Source organism: Pseudorca crassidens, chromosome 20, assembly GCF_039906515.1.
Source record: "Pseudorca crassidens isolate mPseCra1 chromosome 20, mPseCra1.hap1, whole genome shotgun sequence".
NCBI lineage: Eukaryota > Metazoa > Chordata > Mammalia > Artiodactyla > Delphinidae > Pseudorca > Pseudorca crassidens.
Genome location: NC_090315.1, coordinates 50,589,617 through 50,603,376, shown reverse-complemented (window position 1 = coordinate 50,603,376; position 13,760 = coordinate 50,589,617). Strand labels below are relative to the sequence as shown.

Below are 13,760 nucleotides of genomic sequence, written 5' to 3'. Positions count from 1 at the left end.
TTATGTGTGTTTCTGTTCAAAGACACTGAATTTAATATCTCTTTCTTACAAATAATGATATGCAGTGTTTATAATGAAACAATTATTTCAATGACAGCATGTTTGTGTAATGTACAAAACAGATTGTACTACTTTAACTTTCCCCCTCAGTCATACACACACACAGACACACACTACACATACAGTACTCATGTACAGTAAATGCATACAGTACTGTAAACACATACTATATAGTGTGCAGTAATGCAAATAAAGTCCTGAAAAAATGAAAGATGAAGCGTTCAAAGTTTTATAAAAACGTTAACTAAAATCTTACTGTTGATAGAGCTGCAGGCTGCGTGATGGCACAGTGCACAGTGTGGTTAAACCTCTCGACCTTGGCTTGCCCCACAAAAAGCAAGGGAGAGGTTGGTGGAACTCATTCTGCAGAAGAGGAAGAGGGTGGCAGGTTGACATCCATCAGTTCAACCTCAGAGGTCTGGCTCTCACCACTTGTTGATGGAGTCGGCAATTTTCCCTCCCAAACTGGCTCCAAAAATTGGGTCAACCCCGTCTGCCTGGCTTTTTGCCTCAAATCTTTAAGCATCTCGGCATAGGGGGCAAATGCACAGGAGGCTAAGCGCTTAAATTTGAGGCTGCGATCAAGCATAGGGTCACACTCTTCCATGTCACTGAAAATTGTTTCCAAGGCAGAGTTCCATTCTGATATTTTGGCCGCTGTAAGAGGAACAATTCCTGGACTCTTAGGCTGACTTTCATCACCATCTTCATCATCACTGACTCCAACGCCTTGTTTTGCCATCTCGTCCAAGTCTTCGTTGGTGGGTTCTACTGCCTTCTCTGCCAAAATTTCCTCCACGTCTTCTTCTCTCATGTCATCAAAGCCTTCTCCACTTATTTGCCATGCGATATGCATTATGTTTTTGACACTGTTCTTTATACTTTCTGTAACACCTTCAAAGCCTTCAAAATTTTCTACGCAGTCCGGCCAAACATTTTTCCAACAATTATTGATAGTAGCCTGCTTGATGTTGTCCCATGCTGTGCCAACATAATCAATAACGTTGCGTATAGTGACTGACTTCCAATAGTCCATCATGGTAGTTTCCTTGTTGGCTTTGAGAGCCTCAAAAGCCTTGCTATAAAGCTCCCTAGTATAGTGCGCCTTGAAGGCTTTTATTATGCCCTGATCCAGGGGTTGGATGAGAGACGTAGTATTTGGGGGCATGAAAAGAACTTCTACGTTGGGGTGGGCATTTTTGAGTTCTTCACAGCAATGGACTGGGGCATTATCCAAAATTAACAAAATCTTGAAGGCAAGGTTTCTGCCCTGGAGATAGTATTCAACTTCTGGTATGAAGCAGCTGTGGAACCAATCAGAAGTCATCCATGCTTTTTTGTTCCACCTCCAATGGACCGGCATATGATTCACGCTTTTCCCTTTAAGTGCTTGTGAACTTGGAGCTCTGTACACCATTAGGGGTTTGCACTTAAAGTCGCCCTTGGCATTGGCGCACAAAAGCAGGGTTGCATAATCCTGGAATGATTTAAAGCTAGGGGCTTTGGAGGCCATTTGCGTTATATAGGTTCTTTTGCCAACGTCTTTGTAAAATAGGCCAGTCTCATCAGCGTTGAAAACCTGCTCTTCCACGTACCCCTTTTCCTGAATAACACTTAGCAGGTATTTTTTAAATTCTTCCGCAGCCTCCTGATCTGCAGAACTTGCCTCACCTGCAAGCTTAACATTACTCACACCATATCGCCTTTTGAAACGTGCAAGCCAGCCAGCGCTAGCCGAGAAGGGTTTCACGTTTTTCTGACCCTGGGTAACGTGACCGTAAATTTCTTTGGCTTTCAGCCTCACAACAATGCTGTCCACCACACCTTTTTTATCGGTTGTCATCTCATGAATCCACAAATTGAGCCGCTTTTCCATCTTTTCCATAGCTTCCTCACGCACTATAGATGTCACTTTAGCACTTTCCGGAGCAGCCTCACGTACAGATCGGCGAATTTCCTTTTCCTTTTTCTTGATGTACCGGATTGTTGACTCATTAACGTTGAACTCACGGCCAACAGCACTACAACTCATGCCTGAACGAAGCTTATCTAACACACGTATTTTCTCCATAAGGCACATCACAGCCTTCTTGCGCTTAGGAACACTAGGCAGCACCGCAGCACTACGCTCAGGGGTCATTTTAAACAGCGAAATCACCAACAAAAAGCACAAAAAATGCAAAAAAACGCGGCACTAAACAGATTGCGAAGAGGACACTTATTTAGAGTACGAGAGCCGAAGCAAGATAGCGGACCATCTGCCTCCAACGTCGGTACAAGCCACCACTGGTTGACTCAAAACTTTCACTCTCTGCGCATGTCCGCGAATAACCCCAGAAAGCATCGCGAATATTGATTTCTGGGGTGACAGTAAATTTTAACAAGTAAGCGAATACAAAAATACCAACCGGTGAATAACGAAGGTCACCTGTATTCCCGTGGACAAAACAAATTTCATTTAAGCATATTTACTAAATCAAAGCGTCTGGTAGCACTGGGGACTACAAGTTCCAGCATGCACCGCTTCAGCACGGAGCCCGTGTTCCGCCAACTGCCACAGCAGCGTCAAGCCCGGGGCTTTGGCCCGGAAGTGTCGCATTTGGATCACTTAGCATTCTTTGCGCCTGTGCACAAGCTGCGGGGGCCGCCCGAGCTACCGCCGCCCCTGCAGCAGCTCTATGTATGGTCTCTCCCTAGAGCTTTGCCGTTGGGGGTAGCTGCTGCGGCTGTGTTCGCCCCGCGCGGCAGCGACATGGAGGAATTCGACTCCGAAGACTTCTCCACCTCGGAGGAGGACGAAGACTACGTGCCATCTGGTGAGCGATTCCACCTGAGGCGAGGGGCGGTTTGACCCGCCCCGCGCCTCACGTGAGGCGCCCTTTGCCCGGCGTTCGTGGGCCCGGTGCCTCAGTGGCCGCGTGGCGCGGGTCTCAAGCGTCCCCGCCCCGCGCCCTCGCCCGCCTGCTTGCACCGTGAGGGCCCCGTGGCCCAGGAAGTGTGCACGGGGACGTCTCGCGCAGCTGCTCCTCACGGCCTGGCTTCGGCGGCCACCGCCGCCTCTCGGAGCGCGGGAACCGGCACGTGAACTCCGCTCTGCCTCTGGTGAAGCTGGCGGTGGTCGGTCATCGCGTACTCTTACCAGCCCTGAAATCTTCTGAAAGGCAGTCTTATCGCCAGGCCTTCCGTCCCCAGAGAATTGCTAGCTAGCATCACGTTCCAGATAGGTCTCTTCACTTGCTGTTCTCAAAAGGGATCTGGTTGTTAAAAAGTTCACATAATGATGCCCTTTGCCTCTTTGCAACGTCTATACCCATTGCTCTCTGATCAGACTTTGGATTTTTTGTTTTTGTATAGGCTTCTCAAACCGAACCGGGTCAAAGTAAATGTCACCCAAACCTACCCCTTCCGCCCTCCTGCACCTTCCGCAGGCTTCCCCATCTCATTAGAAGTATCTGCCCGTACAGTAGCTCAGGTTAAAAACAAAACAAAACCTTGGGAGTTGTCCTTATTCTCACTGTTTTGGTCTAACCAATCATTAAGTTCTGTTTGCGTCTGCGTAGGTTAATTTCTGATCAGTTCCTCACCAATCTCGCTCTTACTGAACTACCATTAACACTAAGACTCGCCATAGCTTCCCAGTTGGTTTCCTGGGTTCCATTCTTGTCCACCAACGTTGGTCTTCGGTATCGGCCAGTGTGATCATTTGAAAACTAGTTTTCATTTTAATCAGAGTTATGCATGCGCCTGTTTCAAAATAGTCAGATATTTTTGAAAGGCTTATTTTTGAAACAACCGTTTCCATCACCCTTCATACCTGTCAATCCTCCCCAGAAGAAACTGCTTTTTTTTTTTTTTTAATTTATTTATTATTTAGTTTTGGCTGTGTTCGGTCTTCGATTCTGTGCGAGGGCTTTCTCTGGTTGCGGCAAGCGGGGGCCACTCTTCATCGCGATGCGCGGGCCTCTCACTATCGCGGCCTCTCTTGTTGCGGAGCACAGGCTCCAGACGTGCAGGCTCAGTAGTTGTGGCTGACAGGCCTAGTTGCTCCGCGGCACGTGGGATCTTCCCAGACCAGGGCTCGAACCCGTGTCCCCTGCATTGGCAGGCAGATTCTCAACCACTGCGCCACCAAGGAAGCCCATGACACTGCTTTCTACGTTTAAAATTTGGTACTTCCGTTGTCTGTTGACTTAACCCATCCATGTTAGGTGTTATTTTAACACCTTCTTTAGCCTCACCGTTTCACCTTCAGACCCTCCCCAACTCCCCAGCCTGCCAATGTCCCTATGTGAAATTTGGGTTAGACTGGTATTGTTTCCTTTTTTTGTAATTACTTTGTGGACATCTTGTTCAGGCCTGACCATGTGGTATATACAGTTAGTTATTGCTTTTCCTACACTAGTTTTCTCTGGAGTTAATAATTGCCATTTTGTTGTTGTTGCTTAGTCTATGTACTTACTACTGATTTGATCCGGAACTTTCAAAATTGTCTAAATCATCTCCCAAGATATTTAGATTCATTAGATAATTTTTCACTTTTTGAAGTCCATCTTTGCCGTCTGACCTGCTCCAATTTGTCTTGGTTTTACCACTTTGAAACCTAAGATTTTCCATCATCACCACCACTCTGGATGTTCCTTTTACCTCCATTTTCTCTTGGATTCCCTGTTCCTTGGGTCCCATGATGTCTTCTTTCTTGGTGTGTTTCACCAAAATGAGAATAAATCCTCAAGTAACTTCTTGAGGAAAGATGCATTTTTTTAGAAACATTTTTTTTTTGAGACCTCGACTATCTAAAAATAGTGAAATATTGACCCTCAGGCATGATTACTAATTTGGTATAGAATTCTGTGTTCTGTAATAGTAATTCTGCATTCTATAATAATAATTTTCTATCTGGATTTTAAAGATATTCCTCCATTATTTTCTAAGTTTTCAGTGTTTTTATTAAAAAGTCTCTTGTCGGTAATTTCTCCTCATTTATATAAAATTTGTCTCTGGAAGTTGATAGAATCGTCTCTTTGTTTCTGATACTTTCTGATATTTCACAGTGATATACTGTACCTTGGTATGAGTCTGTTTTCATCCATTCTGCTGGGCCTTCTGGAACTTTTTTTTTTTTTTTTTTGGCTGCGTTGGGTCTTTGTTGCCTCGCGGGTGCTACTCTTTGTTGCGGAGCACAGGCCCTAGAGCACGCAGGCTTCAGTAGTTGCGGCATATGGGCTCAATAGTTGTGGCTTGAGGACTCTAGAGCACAGGCTCAGTAGTTGTGGCACCCCGGCGTAGTTGCTCCGCGGCATGTGGGATCTTCCGAGGCCAGGGATCACACCTGTGTCCCCTGCGTTGGCAGGCGGATTCTCAACCACTGCGCCACCAGGGAAGTCACTTTTGGAACTTTTTAAATTTGGGGGGGACAGTTTTCTCCATTTTATTGTTTTGGACTCATCATTATTTATGTGTTGAATCTTATGTTAGACCTTATGGACTGGTTCTATTTTCCTGTACTTCTTTTTTTTTGATAAACTTTAAAAAATTTTTTATTTATTTATGTATGTATGAAGTATGTATGTAAGTATGTATTTATTTAGCTGCGCCGGGTCTTAGCTACAGCACATGGGATCTTCGTCTCCGGGTGCGGGATCTTTTAGTTGTGGCACGTGGAATCTTTCAATTGCAGCATGCGGAGTCTTTAGTTGCGGCATGTGTGATTTAGTTCCCTGACCAGGGATTGAACCCAGGCCCCCTCCATTGGGAGTGGGGAGTCTTAGCCACTGGACCACCAGGGAAGTCCCTTCCTCTATTTTTATTCTCTATTTTCTAACCCTTTGATTTCTTTTTCACTTTATGGGAATATTTCAGTATTTTACCATCCAACTCTTCTGTTGAGTTTTTTTTGTCTTTACATATTTTCCCCAGAGTTTTATGGCTTTTATTAACACAAGTGCAGTGTGTACACGAGCTGTCTATTCATTTTCTTTGCTGTGCAGCCTGGCATTGGGATTGGTGACTCAGATGGCCAGGTGGGCGGCTCTTTCCACAGTGACTTTGGGGTTCTTGGAGGAGATATTGGGAGTAGTCTCAGCACCGTAGGATTTGTTGCCCATCAGCAGCACTTCAAGGTCTTTGACCTAGTGGACCAGGAACTTCCAGAAGTCACTGGGCAGCATGTGCTTTGTTTTCTTGTATCAGTGTTGAATCTGGCCCTTGGATGTTTTTAATTTTGAATAACTTTTTTGTTTTTTCACAAATTTTAAATAGCATCATGTTCTTGTTTCATGTGTGCAGTATCTTATTGCTCTGTGGATATTATTAATGCTTTAAGGCCTCTTCCCTTCTCAGCTGGCCCACACTCTGTGGAGCGTGTTTCTCCCATGACTGCTCTCACTTTCCAAGACGACGCCATGCCCTGGGACCGCTCTTGCCTTTAGAGACGGTCCACATTCTTCCTATGGAATGTGTATCTCTCTAAATAAATCCACTTCTTACCTATCAAATAATAATAATAATAATGCTTTAAATTTTTTTACTTTTAACTTATGCATGGTAAAATTCATTCTTCATTATACTGTTCTATGAATTTTTGACAAATGCTTAGAGTTATGTAACTGCCGCTAAAATTAACAGTTCCAAGGCCACCTTTACCCTCCCCCCCCAAATTAGATCATATTGTCTGTGTATAGAAACAGTTTTATTTCCTCTTTTCCAATAGGCATACCTTTTATTTCTTTTGCTTGCCTTATTGTACTTCGTATAGACTTCCAATGTAATATTGAATAGGACAGGTGAGGGTGGATATCCTTTCCTTGTTCCCAGTCTTAAGGAGAAGGCATCACTGTTTCACCATTTGGTATAATGTTAGCTATAGGTTTTTCATAGATGCCTTTTGTGTGTGTTTTAAGCACTTTACATTGTCTAACTTGTTACTAACTCAATCACATAACATTATCAAGTATGTGCTATTGTGCTCTCCATTTCACACATGAAGAAACTGAGGAACCCAAAGTCACTCAGCTAGATAGTAGCTGGGCTGGGATTTGAATCCTGGCAGTCTGCATATACTGCCCCTAATGTGTTTTATTAGGTTAAAGAAATTCCCTCTATTCTTAATCTGCTGAGAGGTGAATTTTGTCAAATGCTTTTTCTCCATCTGTTGATTGTGTGGTTTTTCTTCTTTTATCTGTTAATGTGATGAATTACAGTGATTGATTTAAAATTTTTGAACAGCCTTTTATTTCTGGAATAAAACTTACTTGGTCCTGATGTATTATTCTTCTTCTACATTACTGAATTTTGTTGAGGAGTTTTGCATCTGTTTATGAGGGATGTTGGTCTGTAGTTTTCTTGTAATTTCCTTGCCTGGCTTTGGTATCAAATAATGCTAGCCTGATAGAATGAAGAAACAATCTCTTTCCGCTAAGGTGATTTTTATTCACCCTGTACATTTGTGTTGGGCATTATTATGTTAGACACTTTCTCAGATTTTTTTGGTGATTCTTAGTTGTCTGACTCATATTTAAATTAAGCATGGGGGACTGAAAAGGTGATGGAAGCTCTGAGTCTTTGGAGTTTCAATTTAAAAAAGATTTGTGCTTTTTTTGTCTATAGGGTTGTTACTCTGTTTCTTACTCTTAGAGTAACTGCATGATTTTTGTGGTTGTTTGTGTAATTTAAAATTTGCTTTTTTCTTATCAGTGAGATTGAGCATCTTTTTTCATGTTTAAGATCCAGAGCCATATGCATCTCTTTGTCTGAACTGTCTACAACATTCATCCATTTTTATGAAGAAAAATAGCTATATATTATTACAAAAGCAGTGCATGAACTTTGTAGAAAATTAGAAAATGCAGGCAATTAAACATAAAAAATCAGAATCATTCCATTCCTACCACCCAGAGATTATCAGTATTGGTCCCTTAGTGAAACCCACTCTGATCTTTTTTCTATACCCGAGTGTAGTTATTTGTATTTTTCCCCAACTAGAAATCATAGTTTTTTCATGTTACTTTGTAACCTGCTCTTTTCAGTGAACATTCTGTCCCTGTCCATTTCAGTAAACTTTCAGCTCATCTAATATACAAACCATATTCAAGTTTTCCTTGTTGACTCAAAAATGGCTTTAGCTTTTTTGTTTAAATCACCATTGAGTTCAGGACTACATGTATCATCCAGTTGTTCTGTCCCTTAAATCTGTTTAAATCTAGCACACTCCTGTTTCTGTGACTTAGATTGGCTTAGGAGATCAGGCTGTATGTCCTGCAGAATGTCTCACCTTCTGATTTTGTCTGGTTGCTCCCTAATGGTATTAGGTTGTTCCTTCGTCCCTTGAATTTTCATTAAATTGGAAGTTAGATCTAAATGCTTGGTGGATTCAAATGAAATAATTATAGCTAAAATAAATTATAGATGACTTGAGTGTTTCATAATGCATAACATCAGAAAACACAAAATACCTGGTTAATTCCCATGGTTGTGACTTCTGGATCAGAATGATGAGAGTTTGGTCCTTCTATTGTGTAATTATTTTTTCTCTTAGAATTGGAAAGTATTCTGTGTGGCAGTATACTTAATAGTTAAAACTTAAATTGTTTTTTAACATTACTTGATAATCCTTGCCTAAATTACTACTATCATTAGAGTGTGAGAGCGATGGTTTTCTAATTTTGTGGTTCTTCTACATTTATTGGTTGATGTTCTTCTGAAAGTGTAGTTCTTCCTCATCAGTGGGGCAGGATAAATGTTTAATTCATTTCCCTTAATTTCCAATTTTCAAAATAGGGAGTATTCTTAATAGTAACCTAAAATGGTGCAAATAATTTTTTAAATTAATTAATTAATTTATTTTTGGCTGTGTTGGGTCTTCGTTGCTGCGCATGGGCTTTCTCTAGTTGCGTCCAGCGGGGGCTATTCTTCACTGACGTGTGCAGGCTTCTCATTGTGGTGGCTTCTCTTGTTGACGAGCACGGGCTCTAGGCGCACGGGCTTCAGTAGTTGTGGCACGTGGGCTCAGTAGTTGTGGCTCGCGGGCTGTAGAGCGCAGGCTCAGTAGTTGTGGTGCACGGGCTTAGTTGCTCCGCGGCATGTGGGATCTTCCTGGTCCAGGGCTCGAACCCGTGTTCCCTGCATTGGCAGGCGGATTCTTAACCACTGTGCCACCAGGGAAGCCCTGGTACAAATAATTTTTTCTGTCTTTTAAAAAAATATATCATAAAGGTGTCACAGTTTTTTATTGATTCAGTGTGTTTCAGTCTAACAGTTACTCGTTTTAATGGTCAGGTCATCACTTTTGGCCACTAAAAGTTCTTTCAAGCTGGATCTTATATCCTTTTAACGTGACCCATTATTCTTAAATAACTACCTTGCTTTCTGGCACAGCAAAATGTCCCCATTTCACCTTGTGCTTTCCTTCCCTCAGACCTGAAGTTAGCTGGCCTTTTCAGGGAGCCATTTTTGTTTTGAGTTATATCAAAGAGTACAATCTGAACTTTAAAGAAATGCTCGTTGCTACTAGAGTGGCATTGCTTCTATGCCATTTAAGTGAACAGAGCTAGAAAATATTTATCTTAAAAAGAGTTAAGAGTTCTGAATTTTAAGTTCAGTTTTAACATTTGTTTTCACTTAATTTCTTAATTTCTTTGGTTTTATAATTGTGTGTCATTTCTTACTCTGAAGTTCTGGATTCCTAACAAGATTAGTATAACTACTTAACTTTCTTTTACCTATAATAAAAAGAACAGTTTCAAAATACCAACACCAATGTTACTACTAGGAATAGAACTTTTTTGGTCTTTAGAATGCATCTTGCTCAGGATGAACAGTCAAAATACTCTTTCTAAAGTTCTTGGAGGCGCTTCCCTGGTGGCACAGTGGTTGAGAATCTGCCTGCCAATGCAGGGGACACGGGTTCGATCCCTGGTCTGGGAAGATCCCACATGCCACAGAGCAACTAAGCCCATGTGCCACAACTACTGAGCCTGTGCTCTAGAGCCTGTGAGCCACAACTACTGAGCCTGCAAGCTGCAACTACTGAAGCCTGCGTGGCTAGAGCCCGTGCTGTGCAACAAGAGAAGCCACCGCGATGAGAAGCCTGAGCACCGCAACGAAGCGTAGCCCCCGCTCACTGCAACTAGAGAAAGCCTGCACATAGCAACGAAGACCCAACACAGCCTAAAATAAATAAATAAAATAAATAAATTCATTAAAAATAAATAAATAAATAAAGTCCTTGGAGTAAATCCTTTCTTTGTGGCTTGTGTTATCAGTTTGGTTATGTTTGTTTATTTAAACTTTGCTCAGTTTAAGGGATTTTTAGAATTCTGCGGAGCAATAAACACTGAGAACTCTTGCTTCTGCTGCCCCTGCTTACCCCACTGTCTTCTGCCTTGACCCTTACAGATAGCGATTTTCATTAGTTTTCGTGGTGTGTGGAGCATAGCAGAAATTGCAAGCATTAAATATAAGTGGGGTGCGTTAAGGAGGGAAATATGGACTGCCCTGGAGGCTTAGAATAGGGGAACTTAGCCTGGTCTTCAGGAATAGGGAAGACGTCCCTCAGGAAATGATATTTTAGTCTGGAAAGTACTACATTTTTTTCTTAATGAAAATGTCTCATCTTGATGTGAAAACCTTTATTCCTGTCTGTCTGACCAACCCTGTTATGTGATTTCAGGTGGAGAGTATAGTGAAGATGATGTAAATGAATTAGTGAAGGAAGATGAAGTGGATGGTGAAGAGCAGACACAGAAAACCAAAGAGAGAAAAAGAAAGTCTCAGAGCATTCCGGCCAGGTGATGCTGCCCTCAAGGCCCTTAGAAGTCAGGGGCTGTTGTCATAACCTTCCAGATTGCTGGGATTGGTCTCATGATAGATTTCTTACTGCCATGGTTTCTAACCTTTTTCTCATTGAGGGAAATATTTGGTGACATTTTAGGATTAAATTCTTATTCTCTGGCAAGCTTTAAAATTTTTTGAGCTTTAATTTTAAAAAGTTAATAGGTAATATGTGCACCTGGTTTAAAATTGAAAACCCGGGAATTCCCTGGCAGTCCAGGGGTTAGAACTCTGCCTTTCCAATGCCAGGGCCTGGGTTCAATCCCTGGTCAGGGAACTAAGATCCCACAAGCTGCGTGGTTCGGCCAAAAGAAAAGAAAAAAGCAATTGCTACAAAAAATATGTACCCCATCTCTAGCCCTTGTTGCTTTGTCTCAGAAGAATTATGTCACCAGAGATAATTCTGTGTATGTACAATCATGTATATGTGTATTTCCTACTTTTTCTTTTTTTGGCCATGAGGCTTGCGGGATCTTACTTCCCTGACCAGGGATCGAACCCACGCCCCCTGCAGTGGAAGCATGGGAAGTCCTAACAACTGGACTGCCAGGGAATTCCCTACTCTTAAAAAAAAAAAAAAAATGAATAGTAGCATACTCTGCATATCATTTCTCACTTTCCTTATTTCACATCTTGGAGATGATACTATGGCAGTATATTTAGCTATACCTTTTTCTTTTCAGCATAGTGTTACATTACTGGACAGACCTTACTTTATTTAAACATTCCTTTATTGAGAGACCTTTAGATTGTCCTCATCTTTACTACATCAAATAAGACTGCAGTGAATATTCTTCTTATGTGTCTTTGTACACATGTATATTTGTAAATTAGATCTGTAGGAGTAGAATTGTTTTACCCAGTGTTATATGTAGTAAAAAAAAAAAAAATTTATAGGTATAGACAAATTACCTTCTATAAGCCTGGTACTGAATTGCACTCCCACCAAAAATTATGAAAATTCTGACAAGTTATTTAACTCAAAAAGGGAGTCTTTCAATACAAGTCTTTTATTCTCTTTGATTGGTGTTTCTGTCTTCCTGGACATTGAAGCAAAAATCAGATTGTAGAAAGAGAATTTTGAGAATTAGGTGATTCACTTGAAGTCAGAATAGTCTTAAGAAGCAGTTTACTCTTTTAAGTCTTGGACCCAGTTCTTTTATCCTTGGCTTTTGTATATTCCAGCTTTCATATCTTCAGAAGGTGGGAAGAAACATGGATTCCCCACTCCCCACCCCCTCAGAACTCTGGGAAGAAACAGTGCAAATAAATCTGAGGCTCTCTTCAATCTCTGTTCCCCACATGGAGTGACTTTTAAAAAGTCAAAAATGCCAGGAATATGTATGTTATTAGAACCCTCTTTCTGAACAGATTGATTCTGTGAGGTGATTTGGGGTATTTTCTTGGTGAAAACAGCTGGTCCTAACTTAGAAGTAGAACACTGTATTTTGATTCTAAATGCTTTGGGAAAATCCTAACTGTAAGAGCTCAGTTCTTTTTTTCTTCCACAAAATCTCAGCTTACCTCTCCCACTTCCCCTATCAGGCGTGTTAACCAGTAGTCCCCAGATTTAAAAGTTTTCTGATATTTGCAACATTATGTTTGGAATTCAGGAAGGGATAACTGAAATTATTTTGCCTGTTTGTCTTGTCTTTCCTTTTCCTTGTGACTGTTGGTGATTAGGAAGAGAAAACAAGGTGGCCTCTCATTAGAAGAAGAGGACGAGGAGGATGCCAATGAGGAATCTGGAGGAAGTAGTAGTGAGGAGGAAGATGGAGCTGCAGAGCCAGAAAAAGGCATTGAGTCAGAGGATGCAAAGAAAAAGAAGGAAGATGAACTATGGGCCAGCTTCCTCAATGACGTAGGACCAAAATCAAAAGTGCCTCTGCGTACACAAGTTAAAGTAAGTTAATAGATGAATGGGATGAATGCTTTGCCAGAAATGCCGGAAGTTCCCCAGATAGATTTTTTAAATTTGGAAACTGAGATTTGAGGCTTACAACAAAAATCAGACTAGATGCCTTTTAATAGTAACTCTACTAAGTGAAAAGCAAAGCATTCCCTATGGTAGGAAACACAAGCCTTTCTAATTAAATAAAATTTCAATAAGCATTTAACTGTTTAGAGATGAAATATTTAAGGATAGCTGGAAACAACATGTTTGGATGGATCTTTTAGTTTTCATCCTTATATGAAACTGATTACACTTCTTTTTTCATAGAGAAGAGAGGAGGCTGAAGAGACAAGTTCAAGTAAATTGTTGGTCAAAGCAGAAGAGCTAGAGAAACCTAAAGAAACAGAAAAAGTTAAAATTACCAAGGTGTTTGATTTTGCTGGTGAAGAAGTCAGGTAAGATGACATTCACAAACTTCAAAACTAGTACTTTTAAAAAGGAGCATCTTTCTAAATGGTGTTAGACATCTGTCTTCATTCCACCCCATCTTTTTTTTTTTTTTTTTTTTTTAATTTATTTATTTATTTTTGACTGTGTTGGGTCCTCGCCTCTGTGCGAGGGCTCTCTCCAGTTGCAGCGAGCGGGGGCCACTCTTCATCGCGGTGCGCGGGCCTCTCACTGTCGTGGCCTCTCCCGTTGCGGGGCACAAGCTCCAGACGCGCAGTCTCAGTAGTCGTGGCTCACGGGCCTAGCCGCTCCGCGGCATGTGGGATCCTCCCAGACCAGGGCTCGAACCCCGTGTCCCCTGCATTGGCAGGCAGACTCTCAACCACTGCGCCACCAGGGAAGCCCCCACCCCATCTTAATATTGTGGAAGATTTATATTTGAACTCAAGGAAAATAGTGGTTCCATTGATTATCAGGGAATATGAGAAAGGTCCTGTTACATATGGTAATGTAGTTGGGGGCACTATGAAGT

General features: G+C 41.7%; 2 protein-coding genes across 5 annotated transcripts in view; one reads left to right on the top strand and one right to left on the bottom strand.

Moving 5' to 3' along the window:
* Positions 1–418: 418 nt before the first annotated feature.
* On the bottom strand, positions 419–2,200 carry LOC137214533 (tigger transposable element-derived protein 1). Its single transcript, XM_067718415.1, has one exon. It carries the CDS (start codon positions 2,198–2,200, stop codon positions 419–421), a length of 1,782 nt encoding a protein of 593 aa, XP_067574516.1.
* Positions 2,201–2,655: 455 nt separating this feature from the next.
* The window catches only part of CFDP1 (craniofacial development protein 1), a 135,866-nt gene continuing 124,761 nt past the window's right edge, over positions 2,656–13,760 (top strand). Inside the window, exons 1-4 of one of the 4 annotated variants that reach the window (XM_067719708.1) lie at positions 2,656–2,876; positions 10,727–10,844; positions 12,571–12,790; positions 13,109–13,236. In XM_067719708.1, coding sequence (XP_067575809.1) covers positions 2,813–2,876; positions 10,727–10,844; positions 12,571–12,790; positions 13,109–13,236 — 530 coding nt within the window. In that variant the 5' untranslated portion in view covers positions 2,656–2,812. The remainder of the gene's footprint in view (positions 2,877–10,726; positions 10,845–12,570; positions 12,791–13,108; positions 13,237–13,760) is intronic. The other 3 variants (XM_067719710.1, XM_067719711.1, XM_067719709.1) reach the window with 3 other exon arrangements.

Coding starts and splice junctions, on each gene's coding strand:
- LOC137214533 (XM_067718415.1), bottom strand. CDS start 2,200: ATGACCCCTGAGCGTAGTGCTGCGGTGCTGCCTAGTGTTCCTAAGCGC.